Genomic DNA, 25828 nt, shown 5'->3' on the forward strand with positions numbered 1-25828 from the left:
TCTTTTGGTGTCCCCAGTGTCTATTGTTTTCCACCTTTATGTCCATGTGTACCCATTTTTCAATTCCACTTACAAGTGAGAACATGCAGTATTTAGTTTTCTGTTTCTGCTTTAATTCTCTTAGGGTAATGGCCTCCAACTGCATCCATGTTGCTGCAAAGGACATAATTTCATTCTTTTTATGTCTGCATAGTGTGCACTGTTGTATACATACCTCACTTTCTTGCTTGCTTGCTTGCTTTCCTTCCTTTTCTTATCTCCTCTTCTCTTCTCTCTTGCCTCCTCTTCTCTCTCCCCTCCCCTCCCCTTCCCTTTCCCTTCCTTCCTCTTCTTTCTTTGCTTTTGAGACAGTGTCTCACTCTGTTTCCCAGGCTGAAGTGCAGTGGTATGATCTCAGCTTACAGTAGCCTTGACTTCCTGGGCTCAGGCGATCCTCCCACCTCAGCCTCTCAAATAGCAGGGACCACAGATGTGCACCAGCACACATCTAGCATGTTAAAAAAGAAAAACGAAAAGCAAAAAAGAAAATTCAGAGATGAGGTCATTCTGTGTTACTCAGGTTGGTCTCAAACTCTGGGGGTTAGTTGATCCTCTCACCTGGGCCTCCCAAAGTGCTGGAATTAAAGGCATGAGAGTCATCACATCTGGCTTTCTTTTTTTTTTTTTTTTTCCTTTTTGGTAGACAGTCTCATTCTGTCACCCAGGCTGCAGTGCTGTGGCATGATCATAGTTTACTGCAGCCCTGACCGCCTAGGCTCAAGCAATCCTCCCACCTCAGCCTCCTGAGTAGCTGGGACTATAGGTGTGTGCTACCACACCCTACATTTTCTTTATCCAATCCACTGTTGATTAGGTTGATTCCATGATTTCCTTATTGTGACTAGTACTATAATAAAATATGAGTGTAGGTGTCTTTTTGAAAAAAAAACTTGTTTACTTTTCGACAGATATCCAGTAGTGGGATTGCTGGGTTGAATGGTAGATTTTTAATTCTTCAATAAATCTTCATACTGTTTTCAATAGGGGCTGAACTAATTTACATTCCCACCAACAGTTCCCTTTTTTCTGCATCCTCACCAACACCTTTTTTTTTTTGAGACGGAGTTTCGCTCTTGTTACCCAGGTTGGAGTGCAATGGTGCGATCTTGGCCCACCGCAACCTCCGCCTCCTGGGTTCAGGTAATTCTCCTGCCTCAGCCTCCTGAGTAGCTGGGATTACAGGCATGCGCCACCATGCCCAGCTAATTTTTTGTATTTTTAGTAGAGACGGGGTTTCACCATATTGACCAGGATGGTCTCCATCTGTTGACCTCGGGATCCACCTGCCTCGGCCTCCCAAAGTGCTGGGATTACAGGCTTGAGCCACCGCGCCCGGCCCAACACCTTTTTTTAATGTTTTAATAGTAGACGGTCTGACTAGTGTGAGATGGTATCTTACTGTGGTTTTAATTTACATTTCTCTAATTAGTAATCTTGAACATTTCTTCATGTTTGTTGCCACTTGTATGTCTTCTTTCGAGAAGTATTTGTTCATGTCCTTTGCCCACTTTTCAATGGGGCCTTTTTTTTCTTATTAAGTTGCTTATCAATTCTGAATATTTGTCCTTTGTCACAGGCATAGTTTGAAAATATTTTCTCCTATTTCGTTTGTTGTCTATTAACTGTTGTTTCTGTAAGTGTTGTCTGTTAAGTGTTGTAGTTGTTTCTTTTGCTATGCAGTTCTTTCGTTTAATTAAGCCCCATTCATCAACTTTTGTTTTTGTTGTAGTTGCTTTTGAGGTCTTAGTTATAAATTATTTTCCTAGGCCCATGCCTAGAAGAGTTTTCCATAGTTTTCTTTTAGGGTTTATATAGTTTGAGGTCTTAGCTGGATGCAGTAGCTCACACCTGTAATCCCAACACTTTGGGAAACTGAGGCAGAAGGATCACTTGAGGCCAGGAGTTCAAGACCAGTCTGGGAAACATAGCAAGACCCCATCTCTACAAAAAATAAAAATAAAAAATTAGCCCGATGTGATGGCATGCATCTATAATTCAGCTACTACTGAGACTGAGGAGGAAGAATTGTGTGAGCCCAGGAGTTTGAGATTACAGTAAGCTATGATCACACCACTGCACTCCCATTCTTTCCCGAATGACAGAGCAAGACCTTATCTCTTAAAAAAAATTATAGTTTGAGGTCTTATATTTAAGTCTTTAATCCATCTTGAGTTAATTTTTATGTATGGTAAGAGTTAGGAGTCCAGTTTCATTAGCCAGTTTTCCCAGCATCATTTATTGAACACAGTGTCTTTTCTCTATTGTTTATTTGATCAATTTGTTGTAGGTGTGTGGCTTTGTCGGTTCTCTGTTGTGTTCCATTGATCTATTTTTGTACTAGTACCATGTTATTTTGGTTGCTACAGCCTGTAGTATAGTTTGATGTCTGGTAATTTGATGCCGCCAGCTTTCTTCTTTTTGCTTAGGATTGCATTGGCTATGTGGGCTCTTTTTTTGTTTCATGTATATTTTAGAATTGTTTTTTCTAATTCTGTGAAAAATGACATTGGTAATGTGATAGTAATTGCATTGAATCTGTAGATTGCTTTGGGCAGTATGATCATTTTAGCAATACTAATTCTTCTAACCCATGAGCATGGACTGTGTTTCCATTTGTTTGTGCAATCCGTGATTTCTTTCAACAGTGTTTTATAGTTCTCTTTGTTCAGAGATTTCACCTCCTTGGTTAAATTTATTTCTAGATATTTTATTTTCGTGTGTGTGGCTATTGTAAATGGGATTGGGTTTTTTATTTCATTCTCAGTTTGAATGTTGTTGGTGTGTAGAAATGCTACTTATTTTTGCATGTTGTATCCTAAAACTTTACTGAAGTCATTTATCAGGTCCAGGAGGCTTCTGGAGGAATCTTGAGGGTTTTCTAGGCATAGGATCATGTTGTCAGTGAACAAAGATAATTTGACTTTCTCTTTTCCTATTTGGCTGCCTTTTATTGCTTTCTCTTGACTGATTGCTCTGGCTAGAATTTCCAATACTGTTGAATAGGAGTGATGAGAGTAGGCTCCCTTTTCATGTTCCAGTTCTTAGGGGGAATTCTTTCAGCTTTTGCCCATTAAATATGATGTTGGCTGTGGATTTGTCATGCATACATGGTTCTTATTATTTTGAGTTATGTTCACTTAATACCTAGTTTTTTGAGGGTTTTTTTTCAATCATGATGGGATATTGAATTTTATCAAAAGGTTTTTTTGTGTCTATTGGGATGGTCATATGGTTTTTGTTTTCAGTTCTGCTTATGTGGTAAATCACATTTATTGATTTGCAAATGTTAAAGACTTGCATGATGATAAAGACTTGATTAGCCAAGGAAATATAATTTTAAATTTGTATATGCCTAATTACAAAGGCTTGAAATACACAATGTACAAATTCCGAGAACTACAAGGAGAAATAGACAAATCCACAATCATAGTGGAAGATTTTCTCTTTCAATAATTAATAGAAATAGTGTTTAAAAAATCAGTAATTATTTAAAAGATTGGAACAGCATGGTAAACAAATCTAATGAATAAAGCATATTTAGAACACCACACCAAACAAGTAGGTTATTTTAAGTGCACATACTTTTCCCCCCAAAATTGCTAGTATACTATTATATAAAACTAGTCTCGAAGTTCAGTGCATGAAAACAATTCAGAGACTGTATCATAATGAATATTATATTGAAGCTAAAAATAATTCAGTAGTAAACAGGAAAGTACAATATGCTTGGAATTTTTAAAAACATTCTAAAGTGGGTCAAGAAGTAGTATAATGGAAATTATAAAATATTTTAAACCTGCTGTTAAGGAAAATACTTAAAAATTTGTGGAATGTATCTAAAGCAACATTTAGAGGAAAATATGTAGCCCTAAATACTTACATTAGAAGAAGAAAAAAGGCTAAAAATTAATGATCCTAGGTATCCTTCTCGAGAAGTCAGAAAAAGAATAAAACCCAAAGTAAGGAAAAGAAAGGAAATAATAAGAACAAATGTAGGCATTAATAGAAAACAAGGAATAGAGTGGGTCAGTAACCTTAATCCTTCAAGTCTTCACTAAAATGCTGCCTTCTCCATGAGCTTAGTCGAAACCACTATATTTAAAATTGTGATTTCATCCCTTCCACAACTATACCAGCCGTCTGGAGTCCCCCTACTTTCTTCCATATCCCTTATCACTTCTTAAAATATTTTATCATTTCTTTTAAATTTTTGTATATTATTTTTGCCTTTCTCTTTCCATTTGAATGTAAGCTTATAAGTTCAAGGATTTTTGCTTACTGATATATCTCAAATAAGAAGCACATGTTAGCCTCCCAGTATTTATTGAAACAATTGAATAAATGAACAAGCCACAGTACATTTCTTTGAAAACTGATAAAATTGACAATTATCTGATATGTCAAGAAGAACAAAAGGCATAAATAATAAATATTAGGAATGGAAAGAGAGAAATGACTAACAATAAATGACATTATTTGAACAACTTTATATGCCAATAAATGAGAAAACATAAATGAATTAGAGAAATAGTCAGAAAAATATTAAACTGTTTTCATGAAGAAGTAGAAAACCTGAATAGTCCTATAATCATTTAAGAAATTAAACCAGTGGTTATAAATATTCCCAGAAACCAAATTTTAGGTCCGTAAGTCCTCGTTTTCTAGTTTTTCATTCAGAGGTAAAGAAATAATTTCATAATTAACACGGATTCTTCCAGAGTATGACAAAAGTGGGAATACTCCTTAAGTCATTTTGAATTACCTGAATAACATGAAGCTATCATGAGAAAGGAAAATGAAAGCCCATTCATGAACATAAATAAAAACATCCTAAACAAAATGTTACCAGCCTCAATCTGGAAGATGATAATAAATCATGCCACAATTCAGTTTATCCCAGAAAGGCAGAGTTGGTTTAAGATGAGAAATTAACTAAATACAATTAGATTGAGTTAGAAATTCATTTAATGTACTTTACCATTTGATAGGTTACAGGATACTTTCTTAGTCTGATAAAGATGTCTACATTTTTAAACACCTTTTAGATAAGCAAAAGTGCTGAAATTAACAAATATTGACTTGGATAATAACTGTGGGAGTATAAATTGGAAATAATGATTGTGGGAATGTAAATTGGAATAATTACTTTGGGAAGTTCATCTTCAGTAAAGTTGAAAATGTACGTACCCATCAGTTTTATTCCTAGGTACACACAGTAGAAAACCCCTTACAAACGGATACCAGGATAGATATATTCAAAGGTTTATAGCAGCATTAATGATAGTAAGAAACTAGAAACAATTCAATGTCTAGCAATAGAAAAAATGATAAATAAATCAATGGATTACTATTCAACAGTGAAAATATACAGCCATAGCCATATCCATCAGCACGAATGAATTTTACAAACCATAATGTATATCTAAAGAACTAAATCACAAATAAGGACAAATACTGTATTTTTCCACTTATTGGAGATATCTAGAGAAGTCAAACTCATATAGACACAGTAGAATGTTGAGTGACAGGGGTAGGGGCAATGGGAAGCTACTGTTTAATGGTATTCAGGGTATCAGTTTGGGATGCTGAAAAAGCTCTGGAGGTGGGTTATGGTGATAGTTGTACATCAGTGTGCCTGTGCTTAAAACCACTCAATTGCACATTTGAAAATGGTTAGCTGGGTGTGGTTGCTCATGCCTGTAGTCCCAGCACTTTGGGAGGCCAAGACAGGTGAATCACTTGAGGTCCAGAGTTTAACACCAGCCTGGCCAACATGGAGAAACCCCATGTCTACTAAAAATACAAAAATTAGCCAAGTGGGGTGGCAGGTGCCTGTAGTCCCAGCACCTTGGGAGGCTGAGGCAGGACAGTTGTTTGAACCTGAAAGGTGGAGGTCGTAGTGAGCCGAGATCATGCCCCTGTACTCCAACCTGGGCAACAGAGTGAGACTCCATCTCAAAAAAATAAAAAAAGGAAATGGTTTAAAATGGTAAATTTTATGTTATGTGTACTTTGCCACAATTTTTTTAAAAAGCAAATAACTGTAATATATATAAAGTATCATTAAACTTATGTCAAGTTCAAAAATCTATATTTTTGGATATAGACATAAGAAAACTATAAAGAAGGCCGGGCGCGGTGGCTCACGCCTGTAATGCCAGCACTTTGGGAGGCCGAGGCGGGTGGATCACGAGGTCAAGAGATCGAGACCATCCTGGTCAACATGGTGAAACCCCGTCTCTACTAAAAATACAAAAAAAATTAGCTGGGCATGGTGGCGCGTGCCTGTAATCCCAGCTACTCGGGAGGCTGAGGCAGGAGAATTGCCTGAACCCAGGAGGCGGAGGTTGCCATGAGCCGAGATCGCGCCATTGCACTCCAGCCTGTGTAACAAGAGCGAAACTCCGTCTCAAAAAAAAAAAAAAGAAAACTATAAAGAAAAAGGAAATGATCACAAATGTCAGTGATTATTTGTAGGGATAATTTTTATGGTAAATCAGTATATAATTTTTGGCTTAGGAGGTGAAGGAATTCAAAGAATTACATGGTATTACTATAACCTATTCTGATTGACTTTTTAATATAAAGTGGCTTTCTCTCTTGTATATTTATAAAAATTAAAATAGAATTAATCTGAATTTCTCTTTTATTCAGCAATAGCTAGCATTTATTCATGGATTATGAGCTAACCAGAAAAAAGAAAAACCCAACATTTCATCAAAAGATGTACATCCAGGAAAATTTTACTTTTTATGTTTAATATTTAGTTATCAAAATTTTTAGTATAATATGTTACTTTATTCAGTTGTGTACTGAAAATAATTTTATGAGTTATTCAATCTAGAGCAGAGATTTTAATACTTAGAGACAAGGGAAATAAATTTTTTAATTTAAATTTTTTTCATATTTTAAAATTTATTTTATATTCATATTTTTGTAACAAATATAAAAGGGATCAACAAAAGTTTTTCAAGTGTATTACATTAGGATAAGATTCTGTGAGGGAAGTAGCATGGAAATATGAACTGAAATAGAAAGCAGATTAACATTTTTATTTTTAAAAAGCTTTATATTTTTAAATTGGTGACAATGGTCATTATATCTGTATGGTATATAATAGAGTCTATTGGATATATCTTTTTTTTTTCTTTTGAGATGGAGTCTCACTCCATTGCCCAGGCTGGAGTGCAGTGGCATGATCTCGGCCCCCTGCAACCTCCATCTGGAGTTCAAGCGATTCTCCTGCCTCAGCCTCCAGAGTAGCTGGGATTACAGGGGCCCACCACCATGCTTGGCTAATTTTTTATATTTTTAGTGGAGATGGGGTTTCACCTTGTTGGCCAGGCTGGTCTTGAACCCCTGATCTCAAGGGATCTGCCTGCCTCGGCCTCCCAAAGTGCTGGGATTATAGGTTTGTGCCACTGCACCCAGCCTTCTATTGGATATATCCTAAGCAGTGATAGATAGACTTCAAAGAGTACTATAAAAGTTTTGTTTTAAGGATCATATACTGGAAAGGACAATATTTGCAGCTATTTAAACTTGTGATAATAAGTTTTCAGTGACATCTTAAAAATGTATAGGGCCGGGTGTGGTGGCTCATGCCTGTAATCCCAGCACTTTGGGACAAAGTAGGATATTATATAAGACATTTAAGACAAAGAGGTATATCATATAATGGTTAAAAACCTTGTCCAGGCTGGGCCCAGTGGCTCACTCCTGTAATCCCAACACTTTGGGAGACTGAGGCAGGTGGATCACTTGAGGTCAGGAGTTTGAGACCCGCCTGACCAACATGGTGAAACCTCACCTTTACTAAAACTCCAAAAAATTAGCCTGGCATGGTGGTGGGCACCTGTAATCCCAACTACTTGGGAGGCTGAGGCAGGAGAATCCCTTGAACCTGGGAGGCAGAGGTTGCAGTGAGCCAAGATTGTGTCAGCCTGGCATGACAGAGTGAGAGTTTGTCTAAAAAGAAGAAAAACTTAAAAGCGAAACATATAGTTCATCCACTGTGATAAGGAAGGCAGTCGAAAATATAGATAGGCTCAAAGATTTGGTGTGTAAAGGTTTTTCTCTTCTGAAAGTTTCTGTTTTTTTCAGTGACATAAGAGGTAAAGCCAGCAGCTATGAATAGAGGGGAAGAGAGGATTTTGGAGATTTGAAGTGAGAATCAAATAGTTGTGGGAATTCTGGACAGTGCTTAGAGTATATATTTTTAAAATTTTATTTTTCCATAAGTTACGGGGGTACAGGTGGTATTGGTTACACGAGTAAGTTCTTTAATGGTGATTTGTGAGATTTTTGGTGAACTCATCACCTGAGCAGTATACACTGCACCATATTTGTAGGCTTCTATCCCTTATCCCCTTCCACTCTTCCTCCCAGTCCCCAAAGTTTATCATATCATTCTTATGCCTTTGCATCCTCGTAGCTTGGTTCCGACCTATCAGTGAGAACATACAACGTTTTAGTTTTCCATTCCTTAGTTACATCACTTAGAAATGATAGTCTCCATTCTCATCCAGGTCATTGCAAATGCTGTTAATTCATTCCTTTTTATGGCTGCATAGTATTCCATCATGTGTGCATATGTGTGTGTATATATACATACATATATATGTATATTAATTCATTTCTTTTTATGGCTGTGTAGTATTCCATTGTGTGTGTATGTGTATATACACACACATACACATATTTAGTGTATGTATATATATACACACATACATATATATATACATACATACATATATACATATATATATCTCATAATTTCTTTATCCACTCGTTGATTGATGGGCATTTGGCTTGGTTCCACGATTTTGCAGTTGTGAATTGTGCTGCTATAAACATGTGTGTGCAGGTGTCTGTTTAGAATAATGACTTACTTTCCTCTGGATAGTTGCCAGTAGTGGGATTGGTAGATCAAATGGTAGTTCTTCTAGGTCTTCAAGGAATGTCCACACTGTTTTCCATAATGGCTGTACTAGTTTGCATTACCACCAGCAGTGTGGAAATTTACCCTGTTCACCGCATCCATGCCAACATTTACTGTTTTTTTTATTTTTTGGTTATGGCCATTCTTCCAGGAGTAAGTATCGCATTGTGGTTTTGATTTGCATTTCCCAGATCATTAGTGATGTTGAGCATTTTTCATGTGTTTGTTGGCCATTTGTGTATTTTCTTTTTTTTTGAGACGGAGTTTCGCTCTTGTTACCCAGGCTGGAATGCAATGGTACGATCTCGGCTCACTGCAACCTGCGCCTCCTGGGTTCAGGCAATTCTCCTGCCTCAGCCTCCCGAATAGCTGGGATTACAGGCGTGCGCCACCATGCCCAGCTAATTTTTTGTATTTTTAGTAGAGACGGGGTTTCACCTCGTTGACCAGGATGGTCTCGATCTCTTGACCTCGTGATCCACCCGCCTCGGCCTCCCTTGTGTATCTTCTTTTAAGAATTGTGTATTCATGTCCTTAGGCCCACTTTTTGATGGGATTGTTTGTTTTTTTCTTACAGATGTGTTTGAGTTCATTGTAGATTCTGATATTAGTCCTTTGTCAGATGGGTAGATTGAGAAGATCTTCTCCTACTTTGTGGGTTGTCTGTTTACTTTGCTGACTGTTCCTTTTGCCATGTGAAAGTTCTTAAGTCCCGGCTATTTATCTTTGTTTTTATTGCATTTGCTTTTGGGTTCTTGGTCATGAAATCTTCGCCTTAGTCAGTGTCTAGAAGGGTTTTTTCAATGTTATCTTCTAGAATTTTTATAGTTTTAGGTCTTGGGTTTAAGTCTTCAATCCATCTTCCAATGATTTTTGTTTAAGGTGAGAGATGAGAATCCAGTTTCATTCTCCATGTGGCTAGCCAATTATCCCAGCACCATTTGTTGAAAAGGGTGTCCTTTCCCTGCTTCATGTTTTTGTTAACTGTAAGTATTCGGGTTTATTTCTGCATTCTCTATTCTGTTCCGTTGGTCTATGTGCCTATTTTTATACAAGTACCACACTGTTTTGGTGACTATAGCCTTATAGTATAGTGTGAAATCAGGTAGTGTGATACCTCCAGATTTGTTCTTTCTCCTTAGTCTTGCTTTGGCTATGCAGACTCTTTTTTGGTTCTGTATGAATTTTAGAATTTTCTAATGCTGTGAAGAATGAATCGTGGTATTCTGATGGGGATTGTGTTGAATTCGTAGATTGCTTTTGGCAGTACGATGATTTTCACAATATTGATTCTACCCATCCATGAGCATGAGATGTGTTTCCATTTGTTTGTGTCGTCTATGATTTCTTTCAGCAGTGTTTTGTAGTTTTCCTTATAGACGTCTGTCACCTCCCTGGTTAGGTATATTCCTAAGTGTTTTTTTTTTTTTTTTTTTTGCAGCTATTATAAAAGAAGTTGAGTTTTTTATTTGATTATCCACTTGGTTGCTGTTGGTATATAGAACTACTGATTTGTATACATTAATCTTGTATCTGGAAACTGCTGAATTCTTTCTTCAGTTCTAGGGGCTTTCTACAAGAGTCCTTAAAATTTTCAAGGTAAATGATTACATCATCAAAAACAGTGACAGTTTGACTTCCTATTTATCAATTTGGATGCCCTTTATTTCTTTCTTTTGTCTGATTGCTCTGGTGGCACTTCCAAAACTATGTTGAAGAAGAGTGGTGAGAGTGGGCTTTGCTGTCTTGTTCCAGTTCTCAGAAAGAATGCTTTCAACGTTTCCCTATTCAGTGTTATGTTGGCTGTGGGTTTGTCACATTAAGGTATGTCCCTTTTATGCCAATTTTGCTGAGAGTTTTAATAATAAAGTGATGCTGGATTTTGTCAAATGCTTTTTCTGCATTTATTGAGATGATCATGTGATTTTTGTTTTTAAATCTGTTTATGTGGTGTATCACCTTTGTGTATGTTAAATCATCCCTGCATCCCTGGTGTGAGACCCACTTGATCATGGTGAATTATCTTTTTGATATATTGCTGGATTGGGTTAGCTAGTGTTTTGTTAAGGATTTTAGCATCTGTGTTCATCAAGGATACTGGTATATAGTTTTCTTTTTTGGTTATGTCCTTTCCTGGTTTTGGTATTAGGGTGATACTGGCTTCATAGAATGATTTAGGGAGGACTACCTCTTTCTCTATCTTGTGGAATAGTGTCAGTAGAATTGGTACCCCTTCTTTGAATGTCTGGTAGAATTCTGGTGTGAATTCATCTGGTCCTGGACTTTCTTTGTTGGTAATTTTTAAGTTACCATTTTAATCTTGCTTTTTGTCATTGGTCTGTTCAGGGTATCTAATTTTTCCTGATTTAAGCTAGGATGGATATATTTTTCCAGGAGTTTATTCGTCTCCTTTAGGTTTTCTAGTTTATGTGTGTAAATGTGTTCATAGCAGCCTTGAATTATTTTTTTGTATTTCAGTGGTGTCAGTTGTAATATCTCCTATTTCATTTCTTAGTGAGATTATCTGGATTTTGTCTCTTCTTTTCTTAATCTTGCTAATGGTCTATCAATTTTATTTATCTTTCCAAAGGACCAGCTTTTTATTTCATTTCTCTTTTGCATTTTTAAATTCAATTTCATTCAGTTCTGTTGCGACCTTGGTTATTTCCTTTCTTCTGCTGGGTTTGGGTTTGGTTTGTTCTTGTTTCTCTAGTTCCTTGAGGTGTGACCTTAGATTGTCTGTTTATGCTCTTTCAGACTTTTTGATATAGGCCTTTAGGGCTATGAACTTTCCTCTTTGCTGTATCCCAGAGGTTTTGATAGGTAGTGTCATGATTGTCATTCAGTTTGAAAAATTTTTATATTTTCATCTTGATTTCATTTTTGACCCAATGCTCACTCAGGAGCAGGTTATTTAATTTCTATGTATTTACATGGTTTTGAAGATTCCTTTTGGAGTTGATTTGCAGTTTTATTCCACTGTGGTCTAAGAGAGTGCCCGATATTATTTCAATTTTCTTAAATGTATTGAGGCTCATTTTATGGTGTATCTTATGGTCCCTCTTGGAGAAAGTTCCATGAGCTGTTGAGTAGAATGTGTATTATGCAGTTGTTGGATGGAATGTTCTGTATATATCTGTTAAGTCCATTTGTTTAAGGTATAGTTTAAATCCATTGTTTGTTGACTGTCTTGATGACCTGTCTCGTGCTGTCAGTGGAATATTGAAGTCCCCCACTATTACTGTGTTACTATTTGTCTCATTTCTTAGGTCTACTATTAATTGTTTTATAAATTTGGAAGCTCCAGTATTAGGTGTATATGTATTTAGAATTGTGATGTTTTACTGTTGGACAAGGTCTTTTTTGTTTTTTTTGAGACAGAGTCTTGCTCTGTCACCTAGTTTGGAGGGCAGTGGCGCAGTCTTGGCTCACTGCAAGCTCCGCCTCCTGGGTTCAAATGATTCTCCTGTCTCAGCCTCCTGAGAAGCTGGGATTACAGGTGCCTGCCACCACATCTGGCTAATTTTTGTATTTTTAGTAGAGAGGGAGTTTCAACATGTTGAACAGGCTGGTCTCAACCTCCTGACCTCAGGCAATCCACCTGCCTCGGCCTCCCAAAGTTTTGGGATTACAGGCATGAGCCACTGGGCCCATCCTGGACAAGGTTTTTAACTATTATATGATATCCCTCTTTGTCTCCTTTAACCACCATTGCTTTAAAGTTTGTTTTGTCTGTTCTAAGAATAGCTACTCCTGCTCACTTTTGGTGTCCATTTGCATGAAATGCTTTTCCACCCTTTTACTTTAAGTTTATGTGGGTTCTTATATGTTAGGTGAGTGAAGACAGCAGAGTGGTTGGTGAGTTCACTCTTCAGGAGTGAAGGCAGCAGGTGGTTGGTGAGTTCTTATCCATTCTGTGGTTCTGAATTTTTTTTTTTTAGATGTCTTGCTCTATTGCCTAGGCTGGAGTGCAGTGGTGTGATCTCAGCTCACTGCAACCTCCGCCTCCCAGGTCCAAGTGATTCTCTTGCCTCAGCCTCCTGAGAAGCTGGGATCACAGGTCCATGGCACCACACCCAGCTAATTTTTGTATTTTTACTAGAGACAGAGTTTCACCATGTTGAACAGGCTGGTCCTAACCTCCTGACCTCAGGTGATCCACTCACCTCTGCAGAGCTTACAGCTTGCAGCGAATGCCAAGAACGAAGTACTCAGACACTTTAGCTGAGCGGGGCTAGGGGATGGCTCTTCTGAGAGTCTGCCCCAGCATCTATCCAAGTATTTATTGAAAGGGCTTGTATTAATTACAGACATCCATTAGATGGCCATTTGAGGTGGGTTACTGAGGTACCTGTGACCTTTACACATTCAAACTGCATTGTCAGGAGGCTGTTTTCAGCGTTCCTTATCACACCACACACTCCACTCCCTGTCCAGTTTTCAGGGTCAAGGAGTTTCATTCCCATGCACAAATAACATATACAGTGCCTCAGTATTTTTCCATGCCCTGACCTCAAATGCCATGTACATAAGCTTGAATATGTTGCCATGGGCCTCCTACATTTCCCTCGTTTAATTCTTAGAGCATGCTGGTCATCCAATACAAGGTAAGCTTCTATCATTCTTCTCTGGTCTTAGATGCGTTGGGTGGCAGCATAGAGCCATCTGCAGATGCCTAGCAAACAGATACAAAATAGAATAAGTATAGCGGCCATCACCCAAATGTGTATGTTTAACCCAGACAACCAAGCATTTGGGTTTAACCATTGGAAAACCTTCTTGTAATTTGTGAAGGGTACTTGTTTGTAACTGCTGTGACCATTCTTCAGGTTAATTCACACTCAAGAGTGGAAATTTGAGAAGACAAATGGTCATGATAAGCCCCTTGCAGATGTGCTTTTCTAAATTACTGCAAGGTGGAATCTCCTTTCCAATTCCGGGTTATATTTACAGGCAGCCACTATTGTGCATGCTTTAAGATCATGACATATGTTATATTTAACTGTGTAATATTTTGATGAGACAAGCATGTAGCATATCAGCTACTGGAAGAGACTTAAATACTATAAAAGGACTGATTCTGCTCTGTATTAGGAATACCTTGCCCAAGCGGAAGAAGTATATAAGAGTGCATAGTATACATCATGACTGTATTAGTAACATTATTATGCAGAAAGAGGGTACAGTTGCCACCATTAGTAATGTACTCACCATGTGAAAGAACCCTTTTCAAAAAGGAAAACCTAGTCTCCAAATGTGGTTATAAACAGGCTTAAAGCTTGTTTCCCTTTTAGTTGTGATATTGGTCCTGAAAGCCCATACTCTGACCAGGTGATAGAAATATTAGAGAGACTCCCAAATCCAATAGTCTAATTTGCAGACATAAAATATCCATGGGGGCCCCAATTAAGTAAAGTGTCACTATCAAACAGAGGCCCTTCACACAGCATAGGTTGTCTGCATGGAGACCAATGGACGGCCTCAAACTTCTATCTTCAGTCTCTACTCAGATGTCATATAGGAAGATCAGGCACTTGTGTAGCTTCATTAGAGACCTCAGTAAGATGAGTGGTAACAGCAGAAATAAAGGTCAAATTTGCAAGCTTAACACCCCTTTTGGGCTGATAGTAAAGATATTCCTGAGCAATGAGAGTAACACCCTTATCATGTGCTGTTGTGGAAAAACAAGGAGGGGGATTACTAGACAATAAAGTCAAGGAATCATTAAGTTTAATCCACCTCAGATTTTCAGTTAAGGGGTAGGACAGGAGCATCTACTGACCTCCTGTCCAACAGATATCATTAGAAGACAAAGGCAGGTCAGCATCCCACCACGTAGTAACATTAAAAATGGGAATTTAGAACATCACTCCAATAAACATGTTCTTGAGCTGATCACACTTGGCAAATGACAAGAGTTACCAGTCACCCCAACATCTGTGCCTGTCTTACTTTCTCAGACGTTTCCCCAGTTACTGCGGGATACATAAAAAACGGGTTCTCTGCAGTTGCAGGGGCGTCCATGGCGGCAAGCCCGAAAGTTGTTTGTTGGTCCCATCTCTTTAGCTGCCCTCAGGCAATGTCAAATGCCTTTCAAGTCATCACCATCGTTGTTGGCTGATTCTCCAATGACAAGTCCTTCATCATTGGTAGGGGGTTGTTTGGTGGTCTCCTGTTCTCAAGGAGAGAGCCCCATATTCCCCTTTTTTGTTTATTAAGATATACTTTAAGAGTTTAATGAGTTTATTCAATAATGGCCTAACCAGCTGAGTTATAGAAAATGCCAGTTTTGTGTTGTATGTGTTGAAGTTGTAATGCATATGTAAATTGAGTACTAAGGTAATATCAGTTTTTGTAAATCTGTGGAAGGCCTAAAGTTATAACAGGTTTAAACAAATGGGCAATTGCATCTTTAGTTTTTTCTCCAGTCTATAACAGATTTAAACAAATGAGCAATTGCATCTTTAATTTTTTCTCCAGTCCGGAGGGTAGCATGTATCAAGCTTGTATAAGTGTCCATGGTAATGTGGAGAAATTTAAAATGTCCAATAGGTGGATACTAAGTAACATCAGTTTGCCAGATAGCATTAGGTACCAGGCCTCATGGGTTGGCCCTAAGGGAAAAGGAGAGAGAGAATGCCATTAGCTATCAGGACAAGTTTTAATAATCATGCAAGCTTGAGCAAGTGTGAAATAAAACTGTTGTTTAAGACTGTGGGCATTCTGATGAAGAAAGCATGATCTCACAAAAAGGCAGGGAAGTCTACAAACCACATTTGTGGTTCCATCAGAGCATCAACTCAAGCATTCCTTCTGATAAGGGACCAGGTAGGCCAGAATGAGGGCGAATATGGGTGATATAAAGATGGTGACGATGGACACAGAGGAGCTCTTGCACTGCAAGAAACCAAGCTAGTAGAGATTCCTTAGTAATGCTCTTTGCATGTGCAAGATCTAAATGAGTAATACTGTACACCACATAAGCAGAATTACTAACTATATTTATGTCTTGGTGAGGAAAAATTGGTAAGGCCAATATTACGGCACATATCTCCACCTATTGCATAGTTTTTTAATGTTCCTGAATTTTGTATTGCCAATTTTGCATGGCATCTTGCCACACGGTAGCTGTCCCTTTAGTTTTTTTTTATGCCATCTGTAAAGGCAGTACTGGTGTGAAGTAAAAGCTCAGAGACAACAATAGATACAAATTTAACAGGCACAGATTGCAAAAAGTTTAGGAGCTTAAAGGCTGGTAAATGAAAGCTGACATTACCAATAAAGTCAGTCATTGCTATTTGCCAATCAAGATCACAAGCTAAGAGAGTATGACATTGTTCCTTGCTTAACAGTGGGAAAAGAGTAGCAGGGTCATATCCTGACAATTGGACACAACGTTCGCATTCCTTTATGAGAAGAGAAGCTATTAAATCTGTGGTCTTTTGCATATGTTCAGAGGGATTATGAGACAGGTAAATAGCACATAAAATACAGAAATGGCTAAAGATAAAGCCAACCTGTTAAACTAAGGCATGGAAGGGATGGCCATTTTAAGTTTAAAGTTGCCATATTCTGGCCCTTGAAAGTCATTAGAATGTGACTGCAACATGCCTTGAGTTAGGTTAAGTGTGTAAAAATTAGAAAAAAGAAAAAAAAAACCCCAAAACATTAAAAAATATCTTTAGGTGTTGGCCATTTTCTTTCACTAGCCTGTAGCTGGAATGTCTTAGAAGTAAGCCTGGGAAAGTAGGGCTGTGGCCGGTTTCTTCCCATCTGCTCCGGGCTCCTTAGGCAGCCTCTCTTTTTAACAGTCTGCCACTTGTTGCTGCCCTTATACTACAAGTAGCAGCAAGAGGCCAGAGAATGACCAGGCGGTAAAGTACGTGTGTAAGTGCAGAGACATGAGACAAGATGGTAACAGGCTGGGAGAAAACCACTCCCCTCATCCTCCAGGCCACCTACGCTTGGAGCCAACCCTCTTAGGTAAGGTACTGAAAATATACTGGGCTTTTTAGTATTTTTACCACCCCTAAGCAGAGAGGCTCAGGGGAGGAGCAGACATGCAGCATAGGGTCTGCTTTGAAGTTTCCCAGCCACAATGCTTCTGAACATTTTATAAGAAAGTGAAACAAACATGCCTTACTGCTGTGTCTATCTTCTGAAGATGACAGCTGCTGGCAGAGCTTGTCTACCTCAGCCTAGTTAGCATTTAACATATGGCTATGGGAGAGCACCCCTTATTAGTGGGCTTCTCCCCCAGAACTCTTTACTCTAGGCTGCTCTGTATTCCTCTGCCCACCTTAGGCTAATAAGGTTAGGGTGCACATAGACTGTTTCTGAGCCCTTTCCCTAGAGAGCCAGGGAAGACAAGGAATTGCTCGTCAGCTGAGACATGCGAGGGTGGCAGGGATGGGCAGAAGTAGGTAAAGCAGCAGCACAGCAGGCAGCAGGCCACTTACTGGCCAGTTACTAAGGTACCTGACTATGGTGAGGACCAGGAGCCTTTGCAGGCTGGAGCTGCCTGCAGCCACCCAGGGACTCGGTCTGTACCTCTTGGTCTCCCCTCCATCACCACAAACCCAGAAAGGGGCAACTTACCTAGACTGCCAGTGACTAAATGGGCACTCCATAGCATCTTAGCAACTCTCCTGCCCCAGGCCTCTGTGGGCAGCAAGAAAGCCCAAGCTTTCTGGAATAAAACCCAGGAGGCAGCCGGCAACTTTCCCTTACACTCCAGAGAAACAGAAAAAAGACAAGGCCAAGAAGGCCAATGCTGGAAGTAAGAAGTGAGAATTTCCTTCCCTCCTGGAGGCACCCCTCCAGCAGGGAAATTTGTCAAGGAGAGGCGGCCACCCAATCATATAGAAGTTCAGTGAACTGGGGTCTTATCCAAGAACTGTCCCTTGGGCTGCCTCCAGTCTCCTCAAGGGGGATGGGAGGTGCTGTTGGCTGAATGGAGCCAACAGATGCAGGTCACTTTAAGGGTGGAAGAAAAGGCTCCGGTCCATTTTTACCATCACTAGAAAAAAATCTCTTTCTTATTTATAGAAGGGAGTGAAGTGGGGAGAGAAATCTCTCCCTGTTGTTCTGGTTCCTGTTTTTTCTTCTCCTTTAAATCTCCTGAATTTCCTTCAGGTGGAGAAGATGGGCGGTTTGACATCATCTTCTGGCAGATAAAGAGGATACAATGCAGAACATACCAGCGCCTAGGTGGTCAAAATAGTAACATTAGTAAAATGACCTTGCTCGTATCCTCTTTCCAGGCAGTGACCTACCTGTTCCCAGGTAGATTAACTTTCAATCTAAGGTTCCTTGATCAGGAATCCAAGGGCATTCCTCCCAAATTAAGAACATAAGCTTATGTAGAGCTCCAGGCTCTACGGTGCGCTGGATCACCTTACCCCTGATATTTTACTCCTGATGGGAGTCAGACTGTCAATTTGTGCCCTCCCCCAAGTTCTGGCCAGGGGGCTTCTTGCCCCATTCAAATTGTTACAAAGTCCTGCTAGAGAATTCCTTTTCCCTGTGGAGTTTACCCCCTCCTTCTCTGGCCACCCTCCCAGTGGATCCCTGTGGTGCAGGAATGGGCTGCTTGGGGAGCCAGCGAGCTCCCAGGGCCTTTCTGCTGCTTCTACTACCCCTATATTTAGCTCAGTTCTCTAACTCGACTAAGCTCCAGGTAAAGTCAGAAACTTCTCCTGCAAATAGACCTTCAGCTTCTCCAGTGGGGGTGTGTGTTTATGAGAGGAGTGTCTTCCTTTCCCACTTGCACAATTGGGGCACTCACAGTATTTGAGGTGTCTCCCAGGTCCTACAGGAGCAGTCCCCTTCCTTGCGAGGGAGGTGGGGGGGTTCTGTGGGTCCTCTTGGGATTGCTGGTTTGTTCTTACAGTCAATCTGGAGCTAAAATTCACAATCTAGAGTCTATTTTAAAATTATGCTGATAAATTTGAGCCCAGGTGTGTTTTCTCTGATAAGGTTCAGCTGCTCATATTGCTAGCACAAAATAAATGGAAAGTTGAGTTTCACTGATTTAGCCAGCTGAGCTTTTTAGAGGAGGAGGAGAATAGAGAAAGTGGAGGTATGTAAGATAGTGATAAGGGTGATGAACTGTGAAATCTAACCTGGGAAAGGAGGAAAGGAAGGGGTAGAGGAGGTTGATGAACAGTGAAAAAGTGGTAGGGGCAATGGATTAGAGATTCCAGTGGAACCAGTGGAGTCTATGAGCATCTTGGAGAAGGTGAACCAAAAAGGGAAAATCTGAGAGTATACATCACAAGAATTAACTACTACTCCTATAGATTCTTCTTAAATTTAGATGGTGCTCTTCTCTTCAGCTTTCCCATGTGAAAATGGAGAAGAGGTTGTTATCACTGAAATTGCTCTCAAATCTGCTTCCATAGCACAGACCTCTTTGCTCAACCTCAGTTCTATTGTTCTAGTGCCTGCAAGAATTGCCTGAATGATCTACCAGCATTTTGTATTAATTACATGTAAATTATGTTTAATCATTCTTCATTCAAATTCACCTGTTCCGGATTGCCATTCTCCCTCTGTCAGACTGTCTCCTGACTCTCTCCTCTCTTTACTTCTAATTTTAATCATTAGTAAGTAAGTTAGCTTATAAAATATGTATCGGATCCTCTCTGCATTTCCAGGGCCTGTTGACCTTGCTAGCCCATCCAGTGCCCATTCAGCTCCCTATCTTGCACCTTCATTTCTCTCTTTTTGGGATATCTTATCTTAAATGTTAAAATCCTTTGGACGCAAATTGAAATGCCATCTACTCACTAAACTCTACCGGGACTTCAATTTATTGAGTCCTGTTAATAGTATGGCGTCTTGTTAATAAAATGGTATCCTCTTTATGTTTTTTCTCCAATACCGGGTTAATTTTCAAAGTTATATTCTTCATAGCCACAGCCCTTCTCAAAAACTTTTAGGAGTTTTCCATTTCTCTTAGAAAAATGTCCAAACTCTTTAGCATAGGCTCTAGCCTTCTTTCACATTCTCATTTCCTTCATCACCTCTTCTTGGAGTCTTTCCAAGGCCCACTGAACTTGTTGGCCCATCCAGTGCTCTTTCAACACCTTATCTTGTACCAGCTTCTCCCTCTTCTTGGAGTATCTTCCTCTGAATGGTAAAAATCCTTTGAGCACAAATTTAAATATCACCTCCTCTGTAGACATTTTACTTGCTCCTCACTGTTGAAAGTAATCTCTCGTTCCTTCAAACTTGCAAAATAACTCTCTGTATACTTGTTAGTCATAAGAATACTTTTCAATTTTATAAATGTACAGTTTTAAACTGCTTTTATATACGTTTCACTTTATTTCCTACAAGATGAGGTTTTCTTTAGCACCATTTTAAAGATATGGAAACTGGGAATGACAATTATTTAAATTGCACATAGTTGTCACTGTCACCCTTGCCTTTGACTAATTTATATTATTTTTCCTGTTTCCAGACTTTGTCCTTCAATACACCAAGTCAAGGCTTTACACTAACAGGCAGCCTTATTTGTTGAATGAGTGCGTGAAAGTCTGGTTTTATGAAAGCAAAAAATGTTTTTCATAATTAGTATTTGAAAAGACGTGTTCTTAAAGTAACTTGCATGTTAATGGCCTTTTTGATGATGTGGCCTTTGTTAAGTCTGGCAGTAAGAAAAAGAAAATCACCAAAGCTGAACGGTTGAAGCTGCTACAAGAGGAGGAAGAGAGACGACTGAAAGAGGAAGGTACAAAATAAATAGTGATACCGTTTACAGATACAGGCGATAGTAACGATAGGTTGGTCTTCTGTAGCACAGTCAATATTTTCCCAAAGTTTTTTAATTTTAAAATTTAATGTGTTTTATGATGGACAGCTATCATTTAGAAAGTATCCAGAAATATGTTAGTACATGCCAGTCTCTTCCAGATATATATTGAAGTAGGGTTGCCAGATAAAATACAGGAGCGTAGTTAAATTTAACTTTCAGATAATCAAATGAATAATTGGGATAATTTGCCCCATGCAATACTTGGGACATTCTTAACTTAAAAAAATATATTGTTTATCTAAAATTCAAATTCAACTGAACATCCTGTGTTTTAATTTGCTAATTCTGCTAACCCTATCTTGAAGTGTTTATATTTACTGATGAAATTAGGAGCATTGGTGATGATTGTTTCAGTAAAAATTCTGACACTCAAATTCATTAAATGTGGGAAATATACATTGGCAAGAAATACACAAAGCAGCCTAAATTTTTTAATAATATTTATTTGCCAAATTTAAAATACTAATTTCATTTGTTAAAAATCAGTTAAACATTGATAAAAAGTGTTTATTAAACTACCAAAAAGTGATTTTTTAAATCTGAGTATTTAGATACAGGTTTTTAAAAGACTGTTCTCAGGTTCCGTGTTGATTTTTTATGTATAATCTTATATACTCTTTCTTTAGGCGACTCCCAATAAGAATACAATATCAGGATCTATGTCTTGGGGCATGTTTTATTTATATTGGATTAAACTTAGACTCTTCAATATATGTTTCACATTTTGTTTTTAATAGTGAGAGCAAGAAAAGCTTAAGATAATTATATCTGAAGTTGTAGATGTCACAGGGTTATGGAATTCTTCTGAAGACTTGACTTCCTCTTAATTGCCATGATAGGTCTGCCAGATTTTGTTGGTTAAAATCACTATTGGATTGCTATAAACTTTTTGGAGAAGAAAAATGTTATGTGGGGCCTTTTTTTTTTTTAACCAGAAAGTTTAAGTTGTTACTTTGTTTCTCCTTCCTTCCTTCCTTCCTTCCTTCCTTCCTTCCTTCCTTCCTTCCTTTTTCTTTCTTTCTTTCTTTCTCTCTCTCTCTCTCTTTCTTTCTTTCTTTCTCCACCTCCCAGGTTTAAGCAATTCTCCTGCCTCAGCCTCCTGAGTAGCTGGGATTACAGGCATGTGCCACCACGCCTGGCTAATTTTTTTTATCTTTAGTAGAGATGGGGTTTCACCATGTTGGCCAGGCTGGTCTCCAACTCCTGACCTCATGATCCACCTGCTTTGGCTTCCCAAAGTACTGGGATTATAGGCATAAGCCACCGCATCCAGAGAGTCATGTTACTTTCTTGAAGAAAGGAGAGCTGACACTTTTCTCATTTCTACTGTGTAATAAAGACTGTGACTTCTATAAAAGATTCCACCACTACATCTTGAAAATATTGGAAGTAATTTTAAGGGCTTAAAAATACAGTGATCTGTTCACTGAGGGGAAACAATTTTTTTTTTTTGGTTCTTTAGAAGAATCCCGTTTGAAACATGAGAAAGAAGAACTGGAAAGGCTTGAAATACAGCGAATTGAGAAAGAAAAATGGAATCAACTTGAAGCAAAGGTAAATAAACATGAATAATGTTCTTTTTTTTTTTTGAGACAGAGTTTCACTCTTGTTACTCAGGCTGGAGTGCAATGGCACGATCTCGGCTCACTGCAACCTCCGCCTCCTGGGTTCAGGCAATTCTCCTGCCTCAGCCTCCTGAGTAGCTGGGATTACAGGCACGCGCCACCATACCCAGATAATTTTTTATATTTTTAGTAGAGACGGGGTCTCACCATGCTGACCAGGATGGTCTCGATCTCTTGACCTTGTGATCCACCTGCCTCGGCCTCCCAAAGTGCTGGGATTACAGGCGTGAGCCACCGTGCCCGGCCTAATAATGTTCTTAATGAATAATTAAACTATGTTTATCAGATCTGTTGTCTTTTTTTTTATTGCATTTTAGGTTTTGGGGTACATGTGAAGAACATGCAAGATTGTTGCATAGGTACACACATAGCAGCGTGATTTGCTGCCTTCCTCCCCTTCACCTATATCTGGCATTACTCCCCATGCTATCTCTCCCCAACTCCCCACCCCCACGCTGTCCCTCCCCTAGTTCCCCCCAGCAGACCACAGGGAGGGGAGATCTATTGTCATTTAATGTCCTTCTCAGTCCATAGCTACCAGTAATATTTAGGTCTACATGAACTTAATCCAACCAAGATAAATGACTTAGTTATCCAGATTTCACAGATGAGGAAATTGAGGCATGGAAAATTAAGCATCTAATAAGTGGCGGAGCCAAGACTTAGATCTAAGCAAGTCTTGCTGCAGAGCCTGTGCTTGTAACCTTTAAGCATGCATGAATCTGCTTAATAGACAATTTAACAGGAACCAAAAAAAAATTTCAAAATATTCAAATGCTACCTCTCCTTTGTTTGTTTCACTTTTCTTTTTCACTAGAATCTTTTAGATCAATAATTCTGAAATATTTTGTTCTCAGGACAAAAACTCCATTACTGTTAAAAACTGAAGACCCCCCCCGCCGCCACCCCAAGGAGCTTATGTTTATGTGCATTACATCTATCCGTATTTACCATATTGGAAATTAAAACTAACAAATTTTAACATGCTTACATTAATAGACATTACATGTTCATTAAAAATAAGCTTTATTAAACATTAGTAAATACATTAACACTTTTAAAGAAAAAACTATTTTTTAAATTGAGGAAATGAATGGCATTGTTTTATTTGAAAAATTTATTTGATATCTGACTTAACAGAAGACAGCTGGATTCTCATATCTATTTCAGTATTCCATCTGTTGCAATGTATTGTTTTGTATGAAGCATATAAAGAAAATCTGGACTTATACAGATATGGAGTTAGAAAAAAAGGAATATTTTAATAGCCTTTCTGATAATTGTGGATATTCTTCTTTGATACTAGATCAAAACTCTACAAGTCATAATTTCTTAATGTGGAATATGAAACCGTATCAATGAACTATTCATACTCTGTTATCTTGAAACATTGATTTATCTTATCCTTTGAATACATCTTGTTTCCATACATGATTTGGCATTATCATGTGTTGCTTACTTGAAAAGTTTTGGTTCACTAAATTATTTGCTTCCATGTGTTGATGTAATTTATTATTCATTATCAAAAATCATATACATTAGTATAATCATCAATCAAATCAGAAGTTTTTAAGGATCAGAATACTGTCAAGTTTACAGTGATGGATACAAGTTTTCTAAAATTTGAATTTTTGCCTGAAAGCTTGAATTTTATCATTGGCGACAAATACTTTGAGTTTTTTCCTTGTAGTGACACATTCCATTCATTCATTTTTGAGAGAATGTTGCCAAAATAGTCAAATAATTGCACAAGTGATATTTCTTTTCTTTCTTTTTTTTTTTTGAGATGGAGTTTCGCTCTTATTACCCAGGCTGGAGTGCAATGGCACGATCTCGGCTTGCCGCAACCTCCGCCTCCTGAGTTCAGGCAATTCTCCTACCTCAGCCTCCTGAGTAGTTGGGATTACAGGCACGCGCCACCATGCCCAGCTAATTTTTTGTATTTTTAGTAGAGAGGGGGTTTCACCATGTTGACCAGGATGGTCTCTTGACCTCGTGATCCACCCGCCTCCCTTAAGACAGTATGGTCATTCCATATGCAGAAGAGCTTTATGCATAGTTCCCGTTTTATCCAACAGGATATTAAAAAGATATGTACTTAGGGTTAAGATTTAATACAATTAATAATATTCACCTCTTTATCTGGGCATTCTTTTTTTGAGACCGAGTCTCTCTCTGTCGCCCAGGCGGGAGTGCGGTCATGCAATCTCAGCTCACTACAACTTCTGCCTCCTGGGTTCAAGTCATTCTCCTGCCTCAGCCTCCTGAGTAGCTGGGATTACAGGTACATGCCACCATGCTCAGCTAATTTTTGAATTTTAGATAGAGATGGGGTTTCCCCATGTTGGCCAAGATGGTCTCCAACTCCTGACCTCGTGATCTGCCTGCCTCAGCCTCCCAAAGTGCTGAGATTACAGGTGTGAGCCCCCACCCTACCTACCCCTGCACCCTTTTGTGAAGCTGGCTCCTTCCCCTCACGTCTTCACCTAGAAAGAGTACTGTTTGCGGTCATTGCCTGATTTGTGCTAAGATATCAGCACTTTTACACCATCTTGCACAATCAGTGCAAATAGGTACTCAATGAAAAAGTCAAATAATATTATTATTATGGAAATAGATTTGACCTCACAGATCCCAGGTTTTAGGTGCCCACCAAGAGTCTATAGATCATACTTTGTAAGCCACTGTTTCAGATGAAACCTTTTGGAAATATCAGTTATATTCAAACTAATTTTAGTGTTCATTTTGAAACTGCAGTTATACGTTTAACTACGTTAAGTTTTAGATGTTACTTGTGAAACATAAAGCTACAATTAAAGAACAGATAAATGTATCTGTCCCCGTGCAACAGGATCTAGAAAGGAGAAATGAAGAACTTGAAGAACTTTGTTTATTAGAGGGGTGTTTTCCTGAAGCAGAGAAATTGAAACAGGAGACTAGATTGCTTTCTCAGGTAAGACTGATTTCTCTTTTTGTAGCTAATACTTTTGCCACCACAAGAGGGAGTTGTAGTCTAATTTTGATGCCAAGAAACTAAATTTATCTATTTAAAAAAAACCCTCTCATGTGACAAAGTAAAGTAACATAACTTTGTAGAAAGCTATTTGTCAGTTATAATGTCCTTGAAATGTTTATATTCTTTGACTCAATTGTTGGGAATGTATACTAGGGAAATTATGCTAAATTAAAACATAAAAGCTTTGAGCTTAAGGCAATCTAGTCTTGCTCAAAACAGCGTAACTTGGGAAATAATATAGGTGAATATCAGGAGAAAAATGAAAAACTATTATAATATGGCTAAAGACTGTGGTATATCTTAAGTGAAAAATTCTAAGTACAGCACAGTATGATTACAAATGTGAAATTCGTATAAACTACATACAAAATGAATGGAAGGACTTG

At 38.5% G+C, this 25828-nt stretch overlaps 1 protein-coding gene across 1 annotated transcript in view; it reads left to right on the plus strand.

The window, feature by feature from the left end:
* DNAI7 (dynein axonemal intermediate chain 7) overlaps window positions 1-25828 on the plus strand; it is an 83110-nt gene that overhangs the window by 12022 nt on the left and 45260 nt on the right. Inside the window, 3 exon segments of the mRNA XM_035256047.3 lie at window positions 20633-20717; window positions 22264-22355; window positions 25278-25379. Of these exon segments, the coding sequence (XP_035111938.3) occupies window positions 20633-20717; window positions 22264-22355; window positions 25278-25379 (279 nt within the window).

Source organism: Callithrix jacchus, chromosome 9 (genome assembly GCF_049354715.1).
Source record: "Callithrix jacchus isolate 240 chromosome 9, calJac240_pri, whole genome shotgun sequence".
In the NCBI taxonomy this organism is placed as follows: domain Eukaryota; kingdom Metazoa; phylum Chordata; class Mammalia; order Primates; family Cebidae; genus Callithrix; species Callithrix jacchus.